The following is a 25,689-nucleotide window of genomic DNA, read 5'->3' on the forward strand; positions in this document are numbered from 1 at the left end:
CTCTTCTCTAGAATTATTTTAACTGCAGGTGTGTGAGACAAAATCAGTGACACTGGGTTCCACTGCAACTGTAAATAACGATTACTCCATCATTCTATGGTACTTTCAGAAAAAAGAAAAAACTGTTAAAGTTAACTACAGTTGCTCTAAGTCAAGCAGACTTGATAACAGACTTTAAAGAAGTGAGAAGAAAGGGGACAAAAGGTTTTCTCTCAGTACTTTCTCCTTTCACTTCAACTACCTTAAGGTAAAAAATTTTTCTCATTAAACTGAGCAGTTACTTTTTCTTAAAATGGTTGTTGTATAACTTGAAATAAGGTGCTTGCCACTTCTTTTTCATGAACTTCAATAGACTCAAGCATACTGTTACTAGCTATTGCTTCTAAACTCCTGCCTCCAAATGAAAACAGAGACAATTCAGCAGCCTGAAGAAATCAGTAGTTTACTCATATACATGAATTTCAAGAATTTTTGCACCAGGATAAAATTAGCATTACTTAAATTTTTCCATAAAATTTTTAAAGTATGTTTTGTATATATGTGAGATCAAGCTTAAAAGAAGACACAGCAAGATATTAACAATAATACAATAGAATTGTTACAACAATATTCTATATAAAATTGGCAACATCACCACTGTTGTTGTAGGACCATCATTAAGGGCCATCATGTGTACCTGAACATAGCACTAAGATACCATCACAGGACAATCATGAGTAGTATGAATAGTGCAGAGATGACTCACATCACAGCTGAACAGAACAGGCTGATAAAATATTTCATACTATTCAAAATTGCACACAATTTAAAACCTATACCATGTTTGATTCTGAAATTTTTCAGTTCATATTTTCAGACATTATCTGGCCTTGGGTAACTGCAACTGTAGAAAGCAAAACCATGGAACAGAGAGAGCCCAAAGAAATGTACAACGCACAACTACAACAGCCAAACACACTGGACACAAACCAAGCATGCAACAACAACAAAGAATTACAAATTTTGATTCACACAGAAAAATGAATACTCTACCAAAACAAATTACTGCTATATACAACATGAACAAACCCTACCACATGTTCAACAAAAGTCAAACATCAAGAAATAAATTCTGAGTATGCTATGTAGGTAAAATTTAAGAAGAGGCAAAACTAGTCCATCCATGGTGTTACAATTTAGGCTGACAGGTACTTCTAGAATATCAGAAAACAGGCTGGATGTCTGGTACTGACACAAAAGGGCAACAATATGGTGCTGGGTAGTGCTATATGACATGTCTTCAAAAGACTCACAGGAGGGCCAACATGGTGCAATGGGTAAAAGCACTGCCTGTGACAACGTGCGCTAGTTTGAGTTCCAGCTGTTCTAGTGCTGGCCCAGGTTCCTGCTAACAGCCTGGGAAAAACAGCAGAAGATGGTCCCAGACTCCTGTCTCCTTACTTCAACCTGCTTAGTCCTGGCTAGTGTATCCATCTGGAGAGCAAACTAAAGGATAGAAGATGTCTGTTTGTCTCTCTCTAATCTTAGATACAAATAAATCAGTAAATCTTAAAAAACAAAACCTCACAGAAAATTTTATTGTGAAAAATCATGCACTGATTCCAAAATCTTTTGTACCCAAATACACTCACAATACCTTGCTACAACTTATCTGCACAAGATCTAGTATGAGTCAGTTGAAAGTGTAAGAAATCAGTTTGAATAAAGTCCCTCTCAGAACAGCATGAATTCTGCTAAAAAAGGAAACAAGAAGAAATACCAAATTGATAAAGAAACTTGGAAAGGAAAATGGTGAAACCATTATTACTCCACAAAAAGTTTATTGGGACAATGTTCCAAAGAAACAGGCAATTTACACGTGAATAGCTTTTTTTGAGAAGAGACAAGACAGTGTTGAACATGAAGTCCCCAGGAGCTTCAATATGTGACACAAACATTACGTCTGTTCCTGTTTGTGCCATTAAAAAGGACCAACAATGAGTATAAACAGGCAGCCACATAGACATCTCAACAGACTCAGCTTACACAATTACACTAAGTGAACCAAACTTTCCACATGATGACTGCCCAAACTGGTACACCCAAACTGCAGTCAGCACAGCTGTCAAAGGAAAATTTTAAAACATGGGAACAAGACCCTAACGTTGTTTTGTTTTTTGTCTATTTTTTTTAAAGAAATGTAACGGGAGATGAAATGCAGGTTTACCAATAAGATTAAAAAGCACAATTAAACCAATGGTCACTCAGAGATGGAAGTGGTCCCAACAAAGCAGATGTGGGTTTGCTAGGAGTAAAGGTCATGCTAACATTGCTCTGAGATGCTCAACAGATTATGCTTACTGACTTTCTGAAGACCAATGAATGGAATGTCTGCTTGGGGAAAGCTAGTCAAAGCTTCAGAAGCACCCAGCACAGCTTTGCCAGAGTCCTCTCCAACAATGTTCTTGCTCTTTCCTCTCATCAAACAAGAACAGTTCTGCCAGAATTTACATGGGAAATCATTAGGCAACAATGCTACACACCCAGCTAGGTTCCTTGTGGCTTCTTCTTCTTCTTCTTTTTTTAATATATTAGATCTTTTAAGGACACTTATTTATCTTCAGTTAACATGTAAAACTGCCTGTACTGACATGGTTAAATTTCTCAGATCCTAAATGCTTCAGGGACGAACTTACTAAATGCCTGGCAACAATATTAACAAAAATATTCCTTTTAATCTTCATTTTATTTAAAGGGCAGAGATGAATGTCTCTCTTTCTGACTAACTTGAAAATAGACATGTATTTTAAGCCACCTGCTATCAACCTCTTACCTCTGTCTTGTACTCTTGGCTTTACTTTATCCAAGTCTTCAGATGCCTCACCAAGATTTTCTACTAATATTCTAAATAAAAGATTAAGATCTTCTTGACTGAGGCTAACCTGTGAAGTGTAACATTAAAAGGTAAATATATTTCAATTTTAAATGAACAGTTTTAATGCAGAATAAATTCCCTATAACCAAACAAAGTATAATCCTACAGTAAAATCACTACTCTTCATTCATGTCAACAGGCCTATTTTCAAAGATAAAGCATGTACAGAAATATTTGATTAATAAAGCAGTATTACCACCATAAACTTAAATTATAAAATGTTCACCAAAATTAATTATAACAAAAAAATCTGAACAGTTTTATATATTGATAAATTCAGGAACCAGCACCATGGCTTAGGAGGCTAATTCTCGGCTTGTAGTGTCAGTATCCCATATGGATGCTGGTTTGTGTCCCAGCTGCTCCATTTCTGATCTAGGTCCCTGCGTATGACCTGGGAGAACAGTGTAGGATGGCCCAAGTCCTCGTGCCCCTGCACCCATGTAGGAGACCTGGAGGAGGTTCCTGGTTCCTCTCTTCAGAGAGGCTCAGCTCTGGTCACTGCAGTCATTTCAGAAGTGAACCAGAATATGAAAGATTCTCTTTGTCTCTCCTCTCTGTGAATCTACATTTCAAACAAACATAAATAAAATTTTAAAAAACACCTGACAAATTCAGAAAATACATGAATTCTTCTTATTAAACATTAAGAATTCCTTAAGACCAGAACTGTGATGCAGCAGTTTAACTCAAAGCCTGCAAGACCAGCATCTGATCAGAGAAACAGGTTGAATCCCAACGGTCCCACCCCTGATGCAGCTGCCCACTAAAGCGCTTGCGAAGGTAGGGGAAACAGGCCAAGAACATGGGCCCCAGCCACCATGTAAGGTGCAGGACCCAAGATGCCACCAGGCCTTTCCCTGGCTAGTGACCACCACTGGGGAGTAAATCAGTGTAGATGAAGCCCTCTCCCTCTCTCTTTCTCTCTTTATTTCTGCATTTCAGATTAAAAAAAAAAAATCTTGTAAAAAACAGTAACTCCAATGACCAAAAAACCCTCTAATAACATGTACAACAACAACAACAAAAATAAGTATTTCTCTCACTTTTGTAACTATCTCAGGAGTAGCCAGATATTGCCAAAAAAATCTATGTGTATAAAATATTTGTATACACTTTAAGAGGTAACACAGTACATTGACAAACAATTTGCTTACAGAACTGTACCAATGTGCATTTAAATAACATTTAAGACTTTCCTGAACATAACAATTTGTTAGGCATCTCACTGAAAACTTTCTTCATTCACTAAAACTTCATTTCATTTGGATTTATACCAAAAAAAAAACCAAATAAAATTTCAAGTTCCATTGATTAATACTTACATTCATTGAATCAAGGTGCCCTTTAATTTCCATAACAGGTACCTTGTGGTACCAAGATGCAGCCAGGTTCCGATTTACAAACAACTCTAAGTTAATTGGATGCAACAGCTGAATATCAGGATGTGAGATGCCCGGTTGGATCATTGTCCTGATGCAAAGCAAAAGTGACAAATGTACATAAATGAGGGGAGCGGGTGCAATATTAAAATAACTATGATCAAGCAGTTATTTCCTACACTAAAGATCTTGAAACAGTACTGCCTGAATGCTTTCAAAATTCAACTCACAATTAACTTAATCTGCAATTAAATAGTGGGGCTAGATTAAACATGTGACACAACAAGGACTGTTTAAGGAAAATTTTCTTTAAAAACAGACATGTGAGCACCACTGCCACGCGCAGCAGGTTAAGATGAAGCCTCCCCCTCAGATACTGGCATCCCATATGGGAGATGACTTGGATCTCAGCTAGTCCACTTCTGTTTCAGCTCCTTGCTAATGTTGCATGGGAAAGAATCAAAAGATGTCCAGATCCTTACACCCTCGCTCCCACTTCAGAGACGCCCAAGAAGTTCCAAGCTCTTAATCAGCCCAATTCCAACAGTTGCAGCCATTTGGGAAGTAAAGTAGTAGATAGAAGATATCTATATCTTTTGTATCTCTCCTCTCACTCTCTGTAAATCTGCCTTTAAAAAAAAAAATCTTTAAAAAATACATTTGAGGGGCCCGGCGCGGTGGCGCAAGTGGTTAAGTCCTCGCCTTGCACCCCGGGATCCCATATGGGCGCCAGTTCTATCCCGGCAGCCCCGCTTCCCTTCCAGCTCCCTGCCTGTGGCCCGGGAAAGCAGTCAAGGATGGCCCAAAGCTTTGGGAACCTGCACCCGTGTGGGAGACCCGGAAGAGGCTCCTGGCTTTGGATCGGCATAGCATCGGCCGTTGCGGCTCACTGGGGGAGTGAATCACTGGATGGAAGATCTTCCTCTCTGTCTCTCCTCTCTGTATATCCGTCTTTCCAATAAAGAAAATAAAAAATAAATCTTTAAAAAAAATACATTTGAAAAGTCAAACTTAAAAAAAACTCTCAATGCTGAGGAGATGGGAGAAATAATCAAATACAGATGTTCAGAATCTAACACAAGCGAATTCCCAAAAGTTTGTGAAAATCAAATGTTGGGAGCTAAGAGTAGATGCATTTTATCCAGTGGTTAAGATGCCTTTTCTCATACTGGGCATGCCTGAATTTGCTCCCCAGTCTGGCTCTCAATTCCAGCTTCCCATCACTCTAGATCTTAGGAAGTAACAAGCGATGGCTCATGTAAGTGGGTTCCACCCCCACTGGACAGATGGGGTAAGTTCTTAGCTTTCTGCATCAATCCATTTCAGACCTTGCCATGGTGGATATTTATAGAGTGAACCAAAGGATGGGACCTCTCTCCTTTTCTATTTTTTAACCTCTCAAATAAACACTACAAAAGATAAAAAGCTAAATTCACTTTGTTGCCAAAATGTTTGAAGTGGATGCACAGCTTTTGTTCAGAATATACTTTCTCCATGACCTTAGTGAAAGTCCCTCATATATACGTTGGTACAAATACTAAAGAGAACAATGGAGGGCTAGCTACTGTGGCAAGGAGGGTTAAGCCACCTATTGCACCACCTGTAATCTGAAATGAGAGTGCCAGTTACAGTCTCAGTTGCTCTGCTTCCAACCCAGCCTTCTCCTAATGTGCACAGTGGGGGCAATTGGTGACGACTCTGTCACCATTGTATTTGGCCCCTGGATACCCATGTGGGAGACTCAGATGGAGCTCCCAGTTCCTGGCTTAAGACTGGCCCTCCCTGGCTGTTGTGAAATGAACCAGAAGAAGGAAGATCTCTTTTGCTTTCTTTCTATCATTATGACTTCAGGCAACTGATCAATCAATAATAAATATTTAAGAGAAAAAAACAGTAAGGTGAGCAGTTAATATTTCCTAAAACACCTTATAATTCTTCACCAGGATAATTTTCTGTAGCACCCAGCAACCCATATGGATCCCGATTTGAGTCATGGCAGTTCCAAACCAATGTGCCTGGGAAAGCAGTGGAGGATGGCCCAAGTCCTTCGGTCCCATACCCACGTGGGAAACCCAGAAGCAGCTCCTGATTCCCCCTTGAGACCAGTGCAGCTCTGGTTGTTTGTCATTATTTGGGGAGTGAACCAACAGATAAAGATCCTCTGTCTCCCTCCTTCCTCTGCAACTCTTTCATATAAAAACAAAGAAATCTGTTTTTAAAATTAAAAATATTTTGAATTACATGGTTGTATGTAGGTTAAAAGAAAATGGGAACCGTCTACATGAAGGATGCGTATGTATACTGATATGTACACATGTACAGTATTTCTGCAATTTTTCTAAAGGTTTAAAATTTTTTCAAGATAAAAAAATCTTAAAAAGTTAGATGTCATACACATATTTTAGGTATGAATTTCAATAACCATAAAATTCCATGAGAAATCTTAATACTTAAACCCATAATATCGAAAAAAACATACCTAGAAAGCTTCAGTTCTGTTAGCTGCACATCCATTCGATCAATTATGGGAGGATTCAAGGAGTCTTCACCAGACACTAAGCTGAACTTATTTTGAACCCTGATTAATCCAAGATCTACCACAACTGCATTGGTGGAAACAGAAGACTGTGGGATGACTATAACTGGTGCTTTCAAATCAATGTTGATCAAAACACGGAAACTCCTCTGGGCAAGATCTTTCACGCTTGTGGCAGCCTTTTCTGCAGCCTGGGCCGTGGCAGCACTCACAGCCTCTTTGGCTGTCTGGAAATTGTTCAGGAAGTTCTGTGACATAAACCACCAAAGAGAATTAACAGAAAATAGGAATATCAGTCATAATACCACTTTCTTCTCGAACAAGTTAACTTTTATTGCAACAGAGGAATTTTTGGCTGATCCTTATTTCCCTAACGTTAAGAAAGTATGACTAGGCCCAGCATGTTAGCCTAGTGGCTAAAGTTCTCGCCTTGCATGCCCTGGGATCCCATATGAGTGCCAGTTCATATCCTGACTGCTCTACTTCCATTCCAGCTTCCTCAGTGTAGCCTGGGAAAACAGGAGAGGACAACCCAAAGCCTTGGGACCCTGCAACCACATGGAAGACCTGGAAGAAGCTCCTGGCTCCTGGCTTTGGGTCAGCTCAGCTCTGGCTTTGAGGCCACTTGTGGAGTGAGCCATGGGATAGAAGATTTTTCTCTCTGTATCTACTTCTCTCTATAAACCTGACTTTCCAATTAAATAATAATAATAAAGAAAATATGACTAATATTCTACCATAGTTATAAGCAACTTGGCAAAGGCTAATGTTATATGGCTAAGGAAAAGCAGGGGGAGTCAACTGAGTAAACACAATTTCAGTTCTAGACAAGAGCCATTAAACAAATTTGATTTCAACTGTTAAAAGGGATCTGATCTCCATATTCATGTATACCTATCATCTATAATCAAAACTAGGCCCACCCTAACTTCCAAACATGTTTAATTTTCAATCAGAACTATCCAACTTAAGTACTTCTAAGTTCAAAAATCAATAAATAAACAATGATTTTACCAGGAGTGACATAAGAAATTTATGAAGATAGACAATCTGAATACAGCCAACATTCAGTGATACCACACCATCTACTTTGGACATGTCAGTATAGGAATCTCCCTCAGTAGCAGCTGGATACAAATCCAGGTTAAAACGAAAAACTTCATTCCCCATTATTGACACAGCCTAAAAAAGAGAAATATGAATGTATTTTTTCCAGAAAGAGAATGACAAAAGATTTTTAGGAAAGAATTTATATTTATAATCTTAATAGAAACATTTTTCTACTGAAATATATTTAATCTTATAGTAGAATATTTTAAAGCTGAATTTCACATTAAATCACCAAAAAATACAAACTGTTCACCATGACTTACTTTTTTATGTACTGTCTTAGGGTGCACATCTGTGACAATAATGTTTTCCAGTCTGGCAAACAGTGATTGTTTACTTGACTGAAGAGAGAGGGAAGAATCAAGGCCTGGGGGAAAATGTGGTATTATTTTAATAACAGATATCTTCCATAAATAAATTATTCCTTTCCCTTTGTAAGGTATAATTTTAGGTTATCTTTTTAAAATATAGCATTGTCTGAATTTATAAGCAAGTTGATACATCAGATATTTTCAGTTATGTAAGCACTGAAACAAAAACTAATTAAGATATCATTATCTCACATGGGTACTTAGCCTAACAGTTATTATTCCAGTTAAGACAAGCAGGTACCTGGGGCGAGCACTGTGGCAGAGCAGGAAAAGCCACTTCTTGCCCCTTATTTCTGAGCACTGGTTTGAGGCCAGGCTGCGCTGAATCTGATCAAGCTCTCTGCTGATATGCTGGGAAAGCAGCAGAGAGGATTCAAGTGGTCCAGCCCTGCCACCCTGGGGGAAATCTAGAAGGAGGTCTGGCTCCTGACTTAACCCGGAGTCAGATGTTGAGACCTTTTGGAGAACAACTCAGCAAATGGAAGATCTCTTTCTCTATCACTGTATCTTTCAAATAAAACAAATTAAATCTTTAAAACAAACAAATAAAAAAAGTACCAAGACCCCATTTCTATGTGCTTGGACTATGAGTCCTAATTTGAACTTTCCAGAAAATACGTTGGGAAGCAGTGTTGTGGCACAAGTACCTGGGTTTCTGCCACCCAACTGGGAGGGTTTCCAGCTCAGTCTTTGGTTCTGCCCAAAGCTGTCACAACAAGCATTTGAGGAGTCACCCAGCAGACAGAAGCACCTTCTCTCTTTCTCTCTCTCTCTGTGTATATGTGTATTTGCATGTGTGTGTGTGTGTGTGTGTGTTTCCTCCCTCCCCCTTTCCCTCCATCATAAATAAACAAAAATTTTTCAAAATCTTCACCTGGAGGAAAAGATATTTGGTACAAACATATTATCTCAGGATTTACCTAAATCCTTTATACTTTACATTGAATCATTCATACAACAGCTACAAAAGTTAACAAATCAGAAGCTGGCATTATGATGTAGTTGGTAACACCATTGCCTTTGAAGTCAGCATCGCGTATGGGTGCCAATATAAATCCCACCTGCTCTAGTTCCAATCTAGCTCCCTGCTACTGGGCCTTGGAAAGCAGTAGAGGATGGCCCACATGAATGGGTCCAGGCCACCCATGTAGCAAACCTCAAAGGCTCTCCTAGCTTCAGCCATTGCAGCCATTTGAGAAGTAAAGTGACAGGTGGCAAATCTCTCCCTATCTCTCCTCCCTCCCTATTAACTCTGATTTGCAAATAAATAAATCTTTTAATAAAAAATTTTAACAAATCAAATTCAGACTAGCAAATGTACTTCCAATTTTGAGAGGGCAAAGAAAAACCTCTAGTTTTCTAGCTGATTTCATTAAACATGTAAAACATTCTTTGGCTTTTCCAGATCACAGTAATATGGTAAAAACAGGTCTAAGAAAACAGAGGTGCAGCTTTTGCCTAAAAGAAAATAGTAAGTTCATTGGTTTTGTTCTTTAATACAAGATTGCCTCCTGTAACATACAATAAAGACAAAAACATAGTGTACAAATATATACAATTATGTATAAATATAAAGATGAAAAATATAAATAAAGCAGAGCAGATAAATGTGTATCTATAGAATTTCACCTGAATTCAGTATTGCCACATATCCCAGCCCATCAGTGGCATTTTTATACTGACATGAGTACCCCTTCTCTTAGATGACTCTCAGAAGGGTCTCAAATACCAATGTGAATGTAGGGTTGGACTAGAGAGTCAGATTGTAACCCATATTTGTATCACAAAGAGATGACAGCACACAATCCAACAGCATTATTATAGCTTTCAGAACCCAGGGCTCTCCTTTTACATATTCCTTAACACTGGAGCCAGCATTATGGCATAGTACGTTAAGCTTCTGCCTGATTACCAGTATCCCATATGGTTACTGGTTTGAGTCCTGACTATTCCATTTATAATTTAGCCCTCTGCTATTGTGCATGGGAAAGGTGAGAAAGACGGTGCAAATTCTTGGTTCCCTGTATTGATGTGGGAGACCTGGAAGAAGCTCCAGGCTCCTAACAGCAATCTGAGGAATAAACCACATGATGGAAGCATTCTCTATCTTTCCTCTTCTGTAAATCTGCCTTTCAAGTAAAAATAAGCTAATAAGCATGTATATACACACATACATATTATTTAATATATTTTATATCAAGTATATTATGTAATGTGTATATTATTACATAAATTTATTATTACATGTAATATATTATTATGTGATTAATACATAATATATTGTAATATATTATCTAATACATATTTATTTATTATATATGTATATATGTGTGTATATGTATGTGTGTGTATATATATGTATATACACATACCTTAGCAGCGAAGTGAAATAAAATCTTAAATTTGACCATTTTTAATAGTAGGAGAACTTTTTACCTTGAATCTTGATTTCAGCAATACTATTCTTCTCATCACAAACAACGACAGAGAAAGCATTCAGCTTGGCAAACAGCCTGAAGCCAATGTAATCTGTGTCTTTAGAAGATACAATCACTAAAAAGAAAAAAAAACAACAGCATTCTATCACAGAGAAACCAGGAAATCTAAACCCTGCTAAGGTTTCTTCCCCATGTTAAGTGAATACAATTCTACCAAATCATAAAATTCTCAAATTTCTAAAAATACAAATACATTTTCCTCCCCATACATTTTCACATTTTTAAACGATGAAATATGTTACACTTATTACACTTACAATTTAAAAGAAAAAACAATACATAAGGTAAGATAAGGACAGTGAAATGCAACGAAGTTAAATACAGAGTCAAAAGTTACTAAGCCTAAGCAGCAAGGCCAGAATTTGAAGTGAGTTCTTTCTGACTCAAAATCTATAATTTTAGCCAAAGAAAGGCCATTCCAAGCATTCCAAGCCTTTGCCTTCACGCCTGAGGTCTTGTTGTCCTTACACAAAATCAAACCTGGGACAAGCCCTCTGTGGAGTCCCTTCACCAGCCACTGAGATGCGAGGTCTTCTTCCCCTTCTTCCCACCTAACATCCAGTTCCACCAACAAAATAACAACAAGCATTATTTAAAAAAAAAGTGCCAATTATGTTTGCCTTGTATCTCTTCCATTGTCCGTAAGCAATTTAATTTAAAGAAAAGGTAGCTGGGTGAGCGTGACATTTAAATGACTAAATGAGATGTTCCCTGAGATTCCTCCTTTAGATTTGGAGGATGAGACCCTTGTTAACTAGAAACAAAGCATTTTCCACACCTTTCTGCAGAGTTGAATTTTTCTGTTTCCCAGCTGAAATCTGTACCTCCTTGGGAATATCTGTGTTTTGATCATCTGATGGAAGAATGGCTGTCAGATAATTAATTGAAGAGAGAAGAGCTTGTGTTTGCAGCAACAGATTTAAAGATGAAAAGGTCACCTAAAAATGTTTTTAAAAGAGAATTAGTTTCCTTGGTAAATTATAACCTGTAATCTCTATTTCAAACCCCAAAAGTTCCCAGTTTAACTGACATCACTATTTTCTACCATCTAGAAGGAAAATAAGAAGAAAGTTTCACAACCCCTTAAATAGACACTATACAGAAAGTAAGTTACTCTGCCACACTTCAGCAACACCTAGAGGACCGTGAAACCCTGGCTGCTGTATTTCTCGAGCATAATGATCAAAGAGTATATGAGGGTAAGTAATAAAGTTATTTGAAAAAGAACTGAAATGTAAGTTTATATTATAAGTTTGTTTTGGTGCAAAGGAATTTTGAATCTATATAGTAATTTCATAATATGCATCTTCCAAAACCTTTTTCAACACCTGCCATATACAGAGATTTCAAAAAATTTGTGCCAAAATAAACATCTTTTAATTTAATTTTCTAAGAATTTCTTGTGCACTTTACTTCTCACAGTCACTTCACCATCTGCCCATTATTCACCACACATAAGGCTTCTCAGAGCTTTAGTAGGCTATTTATTATGAATATAAAGATATTAGAACATGAAGCCACAGAACTACAATGTTTAGAAATTATTTCCAAGGTGGTATTTGTGAGTTTTAAACATTTAAAGCAAAATTATGACTGAGTTACCATTTACAAAATGCTTTTCTAAAAATAAACACTGAATGTGCTAGTAAAACTTACAGGAATAATGTCTGTGCAAAACAGTAACTCTAAAAAGCTAAGATAGCAGCACTAATTGCTTCCAAGAATATGTGTGTGTGTATATGTGTGTGTGTGTAGTTTTTTTAATTGGAAAGGCAGATTTACAGAGTAGACAGAAATAAAAAAAACCTTCCTTCCACTGGTTCACTCCCCAAGTGGTCACAATGGCCAGAGCTGAGCCGATCCGAACACAGGAGCCAGGAGCTTCTTCTAGGTCTCCCATGTGGGTGGGTGTAGGGTCCCAAGATGTTCAGTTATCCTTCAGTGCTTTCCCAGCCATACTCAGGGAGCTAAAAGGGAAGTGGAGCAGCCGGGACACAACCTGGTACCCATATGGCATGCCAGCACTTGCTAAGAGAGGATTAGCAAATTGAGCCATGGTGCTGGGCCCAAGACTGGACCCAAGAATATGTGTTTTCTCTAAATGTCCAACACCACTAATCATGGTATCATGTAATCCAGATAGAACAATTATTACTAAAAGAACAACAAAAAACCAAATATTTCCAAGAATTTGGAAAAAAACAAAACTTTCATACACTGTTGGTAAGACTACCAATTAGTCCAGCCATTTTGGGAAGAACTGTGGAGGTTCCTCAAAAAACTCAAAATAGAACTGCCACACAATTGAGATATCTCACTCCTGCACATGTCTTCAAAGAAGAGGAAATCTGAACACTGAAGACATGCCTGGATGTGAATGTTTATCTCAGTACTATTCCTAATAGCCAAGAGAAGAATAACAACCTACGTATCCAGTGACAGAATGGCATTTATATACAATGGGATATATTGATTAGTCATAAAAAGAGTGAAATTCTGTCATTTGGAGGAATACAGATGCAACTGGAAGACATATTAAATTAAATAAGCCAAGCATAGAAAGACAAATACCACACATTCTCACATGTGGAAGCTAAAAGGCCAAACCACAGAAGAATTGAGTAGTAACTACTAGAACGTGAGAATGGTGTTGGGGGGCAGGATGGGAGAGAGGGTGATTCCTGTGCAGGAGAGCAGCTGGATAGTAAGAAGCACTTCTAGTAACACCCTACCTCACAGCAGGATAACTACATTCAAAAGCAAATACTGACCAGAATCTAGTGAAACTTGTGAGTATCCACAACACAGAGAAATGATCATGTCTGAGGTAACAAATATGGCAACTGCTCTGATCTAACCATTATATATTGTATGCAAGTACGGAAATGTTGCACTCTACCCCATAAATATGCACACTCACTATGCAATTATTAACAACCTTTAAAACAGGTTACTACTACAAAATTAACACAAAATTTTAAAAATTGTTCATAGGAAATAATTTTTATTTTCTCAAAACAGGAATGAATATAAAATCTAGAATAAAAAGTTAACAACAGTATAACATTCTCCCATACCTCATAAGTGTAATCTAAAACACACCGCCAGTTTTCTTTTTAATATAACCCACAAATACACTTTGACTACTCCTCTGTGCTACTATCAAAGTAATGTGGCTTCAAAAATACTCAACATCACAACCTGCTATTTCATATACTTTTTAACTCCTGCATGATTTGGTGGTATCTGTTTTGTTTTGTTTAAAACCCTGTTGGTTCTTTGTAAATCAGAATTCCCTTATCTACACCATTCCCCCCTTTTCAAAATAATTATTACCTTAAATGTTTGTTCTGTTTTTTCAAATGTGGTTTGAAAACTAGGTCCATTCTTATCAGCCTGAAATAAGCAAAAATTCTAAAGTTAAGATGAAAGTAAATTATTTATTTGTGATATGTATTTTATTCCCACTTAGTTATAACGCATTTTATATACATTCCATGTTTAATATATATTCACTATCTTAAAGTAACATCTAAATAACTTATTTATTATAAAAGTGCCAATGCAGTCTCCTCAAACAGGAGAGAACATTCATTTACGAGAAACTGAAGTTAGATATCACAAGGGTAAACTCAGAAGGCAAGAAGGTAAAAGTTATTCTATTTCATCCATGAACTAACACTGAAATCTGTCTATGGAGTCTGGCACAAGTGATTTATGCTATCTTCAATGAAAGAAACCTCATATCTTTATAAACTTAATCTCTGAAAAATCTGTACTTAAAGAGATCAAAAATCTATCTCCCATGGGACATGCACTATGATGCACCAAGTTAAGTTATATTCGAAGATGCCCCTGGGTCTAATTAAAGTGCTACTCTACTTCCAATCCAACTTCCCACTAACGCTTCCTGAAAGACAGCAGATGGTTCAAGTACCTGGGCCCCCACCATCCAAATGGGAAACTCCTAGGGATTTTAGGGTCCTGGCTTTGGCCCTCCTCGGCCCTGGCTCTCTGAATATCCAGGGAATGAGTAAGTGAATTTAAAAAACTTCTCTAAAAAAATAAAAATAATAATAAAAACTTCTCTGCTTTTCAAGCACTTTCAAATCTATCTGTTATAATTACAATATATTAATCTTACCCCTGCCCTTTGAGAACACTGTAAATTCAAACTAAAAAGATGCATAATTTTGTGCCTTTCCTCATGCAAGAATCAGTCATAGTGTCTTTTTAAGACTTACATATTTGAAAGGCAATAAAGAGAGAGAGAGAGATCCAAATCCATCTGCTGGTTCACTCCCCAAATGACTGTAATGGTTAGGGCTGGGCCAGGCCAAAACCAGGAGCCAGGAACTCCATCCAAATATTTGGGCCATCTTGAGCTCCCTTTCCAGGAGCCAGATCAGAAGTGGAGGAGCTGGGACAAGAACTAGCACTTATATGGGATGCCAGCACAACTTGCCAGCCCCTCACACTATATTTAGTGTACCTGTGTACCTAAGTGCTAAATTTCTTTGAGAACAAGAAGTATTTTCCACCTCTGTATCACCTAGTACCTATCACTACAGATACTCAGATACTCAGCAAATGGTTGGTCAATGACCTTGAATGCAGCTCTATAGAATCGGCACCTTTAGCAATTCTCATTTATTTTTGTGTCCCTCTCAATCATGGCAGCTCTCTTCTGAATATGATCTAATCTGACCTTTACATTTCAATATAAGATACTCAAAGCACATCAACTCTATATGTAAATGTGTGGATAGATTGATGATTGATTGGGGTAAATATACTCCACAAGATAAAAGGTGTATGTGACTTCTACTTTTTTCCTGATTTCCATTTCTGGGGACAAGAAGTTTAGTAGATTCTTAAAAAGCACGTACTTAAGCAGAAAAAAAAAAAAAAAAGAAGAAGAAGAAGAAGGTGGTATACAAGTGAGCAATACAAGAAATCCCAATCATTAAAAAAGCTGGCATATACCCCGAAACTACAATAATGTACTGATGTCATCTATTCTTCAGAAGCATAAAGTATACAATAAACACATCTATGGTCTTTACCTTAATATATTCTACTTTCAAAAGATCCAGTCCAGGCTTATCAGAAGAGCTAATCAAATGAAGAGGCTTCTTTTTGGATCCTAGATTAAAGAAACACAAGGGAAAAGTGTATTTCAGATACATTACTCTTACAATTTTGAACTTTCTAGGTAATTTTTTTCTTAAAAAAAAAAAAAAGAAAGTAGACAACTGCTATTTAACCTTTCACAGAATACCTACATATATATGAATGGTTATTAATGCTATGGCCATCAGTACTAAATAAATACATCATTTCAATTCTCTACCTAAAGCACCTAATGTTTATGTAAAAACATACAGATTTATATTCATTTTATTTCACAAATACATTCAAAAATAATCAAGATTTTCTATGAATTTTTAAAACCATTTGTGCATTTGTCACACAGTATGAGAGACTAAAGGTCTAAGAATCAAAAAATACAAATCCTAAAAACTCCATCCTTCCAGAATACTAATTCACTTCAATATTTAAGACAGAAGCTGGACAAGCAGAAATTCCATTTATTGAATCTCTTTTTATCAATAAAGTGATACTCCCAAATGCCCTTTAGGAAGCTTTGGAGATGTACCAAGCACAGCCTCTAAAAACTGAGGAGGGGTAAGTGATTTATTCATCATTTTACCCTTATCATTTGCAATTCTGTGACCACAGCACCTGAGATAGCTGAAAATTTTCTCTTGACCTACAATGGCATAGCTTTCCTTAAGTGAAATGTTTAGAAAATGTATTACCCATTCCATCAATACAACAACAAACTCCATCACAGTATCAACAGAAAATTACTAAGATATAAATACGATTTTCGTTCTAAACCAAAGTATATTTTAATTTCAACAATAAAAATTATAAAGGCCTTTATATTTGAATAAAAACACTTAAAATACTTAAAAACATTTGTAGTTGAATAAAATAAAACATTTAAGATTCATCAATCTCTTCATGAGTCAAACATCAGACAAACCATATACACTGACATGAATAAACTAAAAAATGTTTTAAGAGTTGATTTAACCAGTCATTTTTATCTGCATAATCTGGTACTGCTTTTTAGAGGCAAACACTGCTTAATAGAAAGCATAAGGCTTTCCACATGAGAAGTCCAGAGAGAAAACTTACGCTTTACCATTCATGAGATTCACAATACTGAGTAAGTCACTTAATCAGTCTTCATATTTAATCATACTTTTATGTAAATTAGAAATGATACTCACTACATTAAGGCAACTTATATGGAACATAAAACAACAAATTGTACTGGTTGAGAATAAAGAACCTAGGAATAATATTTCAAGGGTTTAATATAGTTCAAATCACTTTACTAGTGATGCAGCCATGGGTACCTCATAACCAGTTCATGCCTTTGTTTATGTATACTTATGAGGGATATAATAACATTATCTACTTTAATATACATATTTATATGTTTAATACACTTTATCATATTTAATACTTAACATATTCATATATTTATTATTTAATATGAATATTAATGTGAGTGATTCATATGCTATATTTTCTATTGGCTATTTGTGTTTTTATGGCTTTACCTTGAATTTCATGATAATCCAAGCTGATTTTCTTTAAATAAGACACTGCAGTTAAGTCATATGTCCTCATTGTAGCCTCTGTTCCTAACTGAGTGATGTTAAATACTAAAATTGTATCTTCTTCTTTCTGTTGTTTAGTAAATTCCAAAACAACCTAAACAAATCAGCACAGCCAATGGAGAGTTAACAGAAAGTCTGCTTCACACCAAAAATGACAAGCAAAATATCTGCCCATGCACATCAGCATAAGTATCAGAATATGATTGGAAATTATCATCTTAAATTCTATCACTGAGAATATTAGTACATCTATAAAAAGTCATAATAAAATTCAATATCCACCACTGATTTTGCTTTTGTTTAATTTACTAAAAACAAATGTATGGATTCCTCCTTATCTTCTGAAGCCTATCTCCAAAATAAAGATTCTGACTTGTGACGATAAAACCAGTCCCATTAAAGTAAAAAGGAGGGGAAGAATACTCACTATCATGCCACTATTTAAGTTAACTTGGAAATGATGTCCAATTTTATTTAGCCAACAAAAAATAAGACACATATGTGGCAATTCAAATGATGCGATCTCTTTGATACTCCTACTAAGAGATGAAGGTTTGGGGTGGTTGGTGTGGTACCACAAGTCACCTCTTGGGATACCCACACTCTACATCTGAGGGCCTCCAACATCTGCTAATGCTGCTGGAAAACAGGAGCTCATGTATTTGGATCTCTATTACCCATTAGGAGAATTAAATGGAGTTCCAAGTTCCTAGTTTCAGCCTGGCTGGTGCCAGGAGCCTTGTGAACACTTCAATCAACAACGAACACGTGGTGTGTGAGTATTTACATATAAACACAAGCATATGGAATATTAGTATGTGTGTGTGTGTGTGTGTGTAATGTTACTCAGATACAAAAAAGAATGAAATTCTATCACTTGTGGCAAAACGATTGGAACTGGAAGATGAATAAGGCAGACTCAGACAATTGCTACACGTTCACTTTATTTGTGATTTTTAAAAAATTTAAATGAAGAAACAAAAAAGAAATAACTGCCTGTGTGTCAGTATTGTTGCAAATAGTGTTTGTCAATCTTTGTGAAACAAACTAATCAGATTACATAGCACTACAGTTTTTCTCCCCACATGTAAAGTTAAACAGCTTTTCACTGGGTCATTGTTTACAGTCCTTGCTGATTTTTCTACTGAACTACGGTCTTCTCACTTTTTATTTGTTGAGGTATATTTAGTGGGGCATTACATCTTTCACTAAATTATAAATTTTTAACAATCTCAAAAAATAAAATATTAACATTAGAAACATTTCATTGGTATTTTGTATTGAAGGCATTGAAGTACAAAAGAGATATCAAAGATGAGTAAAGGTGAAAACACGTCTTTTTTTTTTTAAATTACCAATATTTAGATTTGTGCATAAAATTTAAATCTAAAACTTCTGACAATGTATTTTTAGGACATGCTCTCACTTTAGGATATAAAACAATCAATAACGAACATCTCCACTTTCAATCTTTCCCATTTTATTAACAAAGCAATACAAATTTATTACAGAACATTCAGAATTTTTGAAAAGCCGATCAAAACAGAAAACTGTAATTCCATACACTAAAGATGAACACAAAAATTTACGAAAAACATGTATATATATGTGTCTTAACAGATTTATAATGTTCTTTGTATTATAAATCGTTTTTACTCAAATAATGTTAACTGCAAATCATCTGTCTAAGCTTTAATGTGATTGTTTTCCTTTATATTTATCTAAAGAGAAGAGATTTTAAGTATTTCATTTATACAACTTTAAGCACATAATGATATTTCAACTCTCCTTCCCACATCCTCCTTTTTTCCTCTTAACTTTTATGTTAATACTGTTTTAATTTACTGTATACTCACAGGTTTAATGCAACACTAAATAAAGTATTCAAAAAGACCACTTCTCCACAGGAGTTCAGCAGAAGCTACAAACAAGTCTCAGGGCATTGATTTCATTCGTAAACATGTGACTTTCAAAGTTATAAGATGCATGCTAAATTTAGATTGCTCACATTTTTATAACTTTAAAACACAACAATGAGCAATAATATAGTTTTTAAAAAATAAATGCTATAAAAATTTTTCAGCAATAAATCATAGAAAGGCCCTTAAATATTCCAAAATACATTAGCCACACCTTGGATCATTCTTGTACCAGTTTTTAAAAAACTAATATTTAATTTTTTAAGTGCTGTGTGTTTCTGTGGGCGGGGATGGGGTGGGGGTGGTACAGAAGATAACAAACCACACCTGCAATATACTTAACATTTGGGTCTAGCTTGCAATAGTTTACAAGGCAGTGGCAACAAGAATATATTTAGGAATGAAGATGTACTTACTTCTTTAATTTCAAACTTGAGTAGAAGGTTAATGAGCTCTTCATTTGGGATCTCTGCAGCTTTTTTCAGTTCTGATCCCTTCATACTTTTACTAGTCTGAAATTCTCCATCTTCAGCATCAAAATACTCATCATCAGAATCTAAATGAAGAAGACAATCACTTCACTTCAGAAAGTGTCCACTGAAAATGACATAAAGTACCCAGCCCTAAATCTCCCAAGATTAAATGTATTTAAGATATATAATCTTTATAATTCTGTATCAGGACAGTCTTAATGTTTTCTTTAAAAACTTCCAATAAGTACTCAAGTTGTCATGTAACAAACTTAAAACTGTGCTATCTTTTTTCTAATTCTGACTTTTCCACTGTACATCATTCACTCAATATTCAGTAAAATATTTATTGGGCAGCAACCACTACATATCAGGTTGTGTCAATGACTAGAGGCATCAAAATGACCAGGACTGCTATGGTTATGTCCTCAGGAAACTTAAATTATATCGTTCAAAACTGAGAGATCTGGCAGGTCAAAGCTATTAAAAAAAATCACATGTAGAATGACACATAAAAGTAGGTAATTTTGACTCTCAAATAAGCAATACCATTCACAAGAATTCCTTTGGTTTATCCAGTAAGAAACATAGAGTAAAGAAGAATAAGTGACCCAAGGCACAATACGGCTTAGGTAGTACAGCAAGAACTGGAACCAGTAAATTATGATTACGTTTTCACAAATCTTTTTTTTTCCCACAATTTTCTTCCACATACAGAGAGAAAGAGTTCTTTACATTTCTTACCTGATTCCATTCCATCTAGCAATAGTGATGCACCAAGTAAACCTTTGGTTCCACTTGAAATAAGAGGAATTGATGATACCTAGACACAGAACACAGAAATATTTCTTCACAACACTGACTTGATTGGATTAAGTGCATATCAAAGAAACAGAAATTAAACATAGAAGACACAGATCTGGAAGGTCACATATAGAGACAACAGAGATCTTCCAACAAACCACATTATGCAGTCCACACTTAGCAACTAACGGATGTATGAGATTTGCAAATTATTAAGACTATCACCTCTTTGAAGGAGAAAACTATGTACAACTCTAGTAGGTAAGTCTATTTACCACTACTTGCCACTTAATTATCTACTACAATGTTCAAGAACATATTTACTGCACAGTCCCTAAAAGTCATTTTATCAGTTGGCTCTTTCTCATTTAATTTAAAAGTAAGTAGAAATCCCAACATTTTATCTATGTTATAAACATCCCAATTAAAGTGAGCATAAATATGTTAATGTAGGTTTTAAATTTATAACTATTGTATTTGCTTTATAAAAAGATTTTTATTTCTAGCTTTATTTAAAATACATTTCCCAAGTCTAAAAGATATTCTCATTTCTGCATTTTTAGTCTTTTTACCTATAAAGTTTTCCTTAAACTAACTTTCTATCTCTAGTCCAAAACAGCACTGAAAACAAAAGTTTTATCGCTTTCATTGTACTGATTACCTGTTTCTCTGAAGCCTGTGTAGATGATTTCTGTGGCAAAGGCACACTGTTAACCAAAAACAGCATAGCTTTCATCTTCTGGTCAGAAATTCTTAAATGCATCAAGGGAAGTCCTCCTGACACTTTAAATCTAAAAAAACAAAAAGAAGATTTAACCACATTCTTGAAGAATTAGAAGGGAAGGATTGGAGGAAAAAAAAATCACAATGTAAAGAATAAGTACTTTGAACAATCTAATGCTTCCTTCATAAAACACTGTCAAGGAACTGCAAAGGAAACCACAAATTCTCCAGATAATTTACCATTCTAACACAATCAAATGTTTTTAGAATTAATTTCAATCATTTTTTCCTAAATTTTTCTTTAAAGTTATTTAATCTAAAGGCAAAGTGGCATAGACACTTCCATTCCTCACTCCCCAAAGGCCTGAAACTCAGGCCCGGGCCAGGCCACGCTCAGCCAGGAACTCTAGCCGCACCCCGCACATGGGTGGCAGGGACCCTACTAGCACAGCCGTCATCTGTGGCCTCCCCAGTGTGTGCATTCACAGGCGTCTGAACTGAAAGCAGTGCTGGGAATGGATCCCAGGCACTTTGAAATGAGATGCAGGCAGTCGAACCCAGTTGGCCAAAATGCCCAGCATTCAAATCTCTTAAACTATTTATTCATAATAATAATAATAACAATAATAAAAGAAGGGCTCAGCATGATGGCTCAATTGGCTGATCCCCATACACCAGGATCCCACATCAATCTTGGTTCTGGTCCCAACTGTCCCACTTTCCATCCAGCTTCCTGTACCTGACCTGGGAGGGTAGTGGAGGATGGGCCAGAGCCTTGGGCATCTACACCCATGTGGGAGACCCCAAGGGAGCTCCTGGGTCCTAGCTTCAGACCGGCTCAGTTCCAGCTGCTGTGGCAATTTATAGGGTGAGCCAACAAAGATCTTTTTCTCTGCATCTTCTGTCTGTGGGTCTGTCTTTCCGGTAAAAATGGATAAATCTTTTTTAAAAAAATCTAAACATGATTCTCTATATTTTAAAACCAAACCCAAATCTATAGTATCAGAAACAAGACCAGGACTCAGCAATGTGTACAGCAAATTAGGTCATGGTCTGTAATGCCAGAATCACATGTGAGAACCAGCTCGAGTCTCTGATGCTCTGCTTCAAAGTGGCTCCTTCTACAGCAATAAACGGCCCCAGGGCTTGGAACCCTGTCACCCACACAGGAGACCCGAACAGAGTTGCTATATCTGGCTTCAGACCTTACCATTTCTGGCCACTACAGCCATTTGAGGAATCTAGCAGACAATCAAGATACTTTCTCTCTCTCAATCTCTCTCTCTCTCTCTCTCTCTCTCTCTAAGATGAAGATATACCTCTCACGCACACACACACTAATTATTTCATAATTATCTACTTACATTCAAAATTTAGCCTCTACTTTTTTATTCCCATAGATTTTCTCTGCGATGTTACATGGTCTGTGACCCAAAGAGCTGTTTTTTTTAAATTTAGGATTTTACATCATTAATACTGAACCTTACAATGGATCCATTCAAATAGGTAAGCAACTCAAACATAGTATGAAAGTCCAAATAGAACTTGTGATAGAAGAGAGGTGATATATAATTCAAATACACATTTGTTCAAAACATATTTCTAATACAACATAGAATAATCATTATTTTTTTCTTTTTCTCACATACATTTTTGCTTCCTTAAGGTACAGTAACAGGGCCTGGTGTGGTAGACTAGCAACTAAAGTTCTTGCCTTGCATGCACCGGGATCCCATATGGACACTGGTTCTTGTCTCGGCAGCTCCACTTCTGATTCTGCTCCCTGCTTGTGGCCTAGGAAAGCAGTCAAGGGTGGCCCAAAGCCTTAGGATCTTGTACCCATGTGGGAAACCCAGAAGGGGCTCCAGGCTCCTGGCTTTGGATCCACACAGTTCTGGCTATCACAGCCAATTAGGGGCCACAGAGGATCTTCCTCTCTGTCTCTCCTCCTCTCTGTATCTGACTTTCCAATAAAATAAATTAAAAAAAGAAAAGTTCCAGTAACAGATGCACATGCTTTTCACCATGTGCATTTTTTAACAAAAACAACTCATACATTACCTGGCCATTCTAATGTCTTTTTCCACCATTGCCTTTGCCAACTCAACATGAATATCCATGGGCTGCAATATATGCATAGTTGATGGATGCTGAAATCGACACTTTTTCCAGTTTTCCTCTTTAAAAAAAACGTTTTAAATATTAAATAATTATTATCAGATATCTTGTGGAAAATCACTCATTGTTACCAAAAAAACTCAAACATTTAATGAATACCAATTTTTACAAGTTAAATAATCTGTATTTTTTAACCACAAATTTACAGGATATACGAAAATTCTAAATATCTGAAGAAATGTTTATATTCTATCATTCTGCATTTCAAAACAAACAGGGGGCAGAAACCCAGTAAGTTAATAATTGGATTCCAGTTTTTCTGATCAAAGTGGGAGTAACAATGAAAAGAATGGGAAAAAAATAGAAGGAAAAAAGTATTCATGAGATTCCTAACTGCAATTATTATAACCTTAGCACAAAATTCCAGAGCAAAAATGACTTTCATCAAGATTTTATTATACAAATGTGGAATAATCACTTTCTTTATAATAAAAATAATAAAAAAAAAAGGCCCCATGGGCAAATCTTTTGTAATGGCTAATAGATCTTACTCATGACAATGAATATTTTTAAAAATCTTCACTTACAATTCAAAAACGCATTTAGTGCAAGCAAAGGAAAAGGCAGGGTCCAGCCTGAGGTGCTGGCAACCAAATGGGCACTGGTTCAAGTCCCTGCTCCACATGCAATTCAGCTCCCTGTTAATGGCCTGGGAAAGCAGTGGAAAACAGGACAAGTACTTGGCTCCTGCACACATGTTGGAGACCCAGAAAAAGCTCCTGGCTTTTGGCTTTTGACCTACACAGCTCTCACTGTTACTGGCAGTTACCACTTTATGGTTTCTCTTTCCCTCCTTTTCTCATTCTCTCTCTGTAACTCTGACTTTCAAATAAATAAATAAATCTTTAAAAATAAGCAAAGAAAGTGCAGTTTTAATCTGTGTAAACACTCTCCTTTGAGAAACTAACAGACCAAATTCTAAAGACTAATGCTCTAAGCAGTTCAAAATTTTTCATTCTGATTAATTCATATTATTCCTACAATTCCTATAGTTTTTATTGGAAAGGCATATTGACAGAGAAAAGGACAGAGAGAAAGAAAAAGATTTTCCCTCTGCTGACTCACTTCTCAAATGGCCACAAGGGCAAGAGCAAAGCCAATCTAAAGCCAGAAGTCAGGAGGCTGTTCTGAGTCTCACACACAGACGCAGGGTCCTGAGTCCTGGGGCCATCCTCCGCTGCCTTCCCAGGCCACAAGCACAGAGCTGGATGGGAGGCGGAGTGGCCAGGAGAGGCTGCTGCTTATACACAGAGGATTAGCCAGTTGAGTTATTATGCCGTATCCTCTGACTGATATTCTGATTTTTTTTTTCATCAAAAAGGAAGCCATTCTGTTCAGTGATATTATAATACCCATAAGAATGAAGTAGAATATTTTATCTTTACATTTTAACAAATCTCATCACTTCTACTATACTATAAATTTTGTGCTTTTCACCACAGACGACTAAGTGACATATTCAAGAACATTTAATACTTACCACTTGCAACACCAAGCTCAAACCAAAACTTTAAAATAGTGATCTTTAAAGTTTTAAGGCTATATTTACTGGTTGGGTGTAAACCTTACCCTAAATGCTTTGGACCAAAACTGGTTTAGATTTCATTTTTTTTAATTTGAAAAATGTTTCATGAAAAATGAGATATGATTGAGATGAGATCTATTTCAACATGAAATTCATTTATATTTCAAATACACCTTGAATAAACAGTCTGTAGGTAACTCCATATAATAACTCTAATGCATTTGGCATTAAAAACTACAATATGTCATATGAGGTCATCTGCACAACTTACTACTTAAAAACCTTTTAGATTTTTGGGTCACTTTAGGTCTTTCATCTTCAGATTAGAGGTCAATATGACAGCTCTTCAGATACATATTTCTATATTGCTCAAAGAAAGAATACGGTATTCAGCATAAAATATTCAATAATGCAGGAAGCAAGGAAAACCACTGGAATATTTCAAAAACACTAGGACAAAGGAATCTGAACCAACTGCAAATTCCATTTTGCATTCTGCATGGCTTTATAGTCATGTTACAAAAATATGTATCAAAAATAGATTCAAAAGGTTACAGCTAC

At 36.2% G+C, this 25,689-nt stretch overlaps 1 protein-coding gene across 3 annotated transcripts in view; it reads right to left on the minus strand.

Moving 5' to 3' along the window:
* Positions 1-25,689, minus strand: part of VPS13C (vacuolar protein sorting 13 homolog C) — a 171,484-nt gene that overhangs the window by 89,432 nt on the left and 56,363 nt on the right. For all 3 annotated transcript variants that reach the window (XM_040969557.1, XM_040969556.1, XM_040969558.1), the window contains 14 exons: positions 23,487-23,604; positions 21,364-21,493; positions 20,643-20,721; positions 19,845-19,984; positions 17,450-17,603; positions 15,878-15,957; positions 14,148-14,207; positions 11,590-11,749; positions 10,750-10,866; positions 8,206-8,309; positions 7,847-8,014; positions 6,776-7,080; positions 4,240-4,387; positions 2,813-2,921 (listed from right to left, as the gene is read on the minus strand). In XM_040969557.1, the coding sequence (XP_040825491.1) occupies positions 2,813-2,921; positions 4,240-4,387; positions 6,776-7,080; positions 7,847-8,014; positions 8,206-8,309; positions 10,750-10,866; positions 11,590-11,749; positions 14,148-14,207; positions 15,878-15,957; positions 17,450-17,603; positions 19,845-19,984; positions 20,643-20,721; positions 21,364-21,493; positions 23,487-23,604 (1,872 nt within the window). The remainder of the gene's footprint in view (positions 1-2,812; positions 2,922-4,239; positions 4,388-6,775; positions 7,081-7,846; positions 8,015-8,205; positions 8,310-10,749; positions 10,867-11,589; positions 11,750-14,147; positions 14,208-15,877; positions 15,958-17,449; positions 17,604-19,844; positions 19,985-20,642; positions 20,722-21,363; positions 21,494-23,486; positions 23,605-25,689) is intronic.

This window comes from Ochotona curzoniae, unplaced genomic scaffold (genome assembly GCF_017591425.1).
Source record: "Ochotona curzoniae isolate NIBS_2020 unplaced genomic scaffold, NIBS_Ocur_1.0 scaffold_4701, whole genome shotgun sequence".
In the NCBI taxonomy this organism is placed as follows: domain Eukaryota; kingdom Metazoa; phylum Chordata; class Mammalia; order Lagomorpha; family Ochotonidae; genus Ochotona; species Ochotona curzoniae.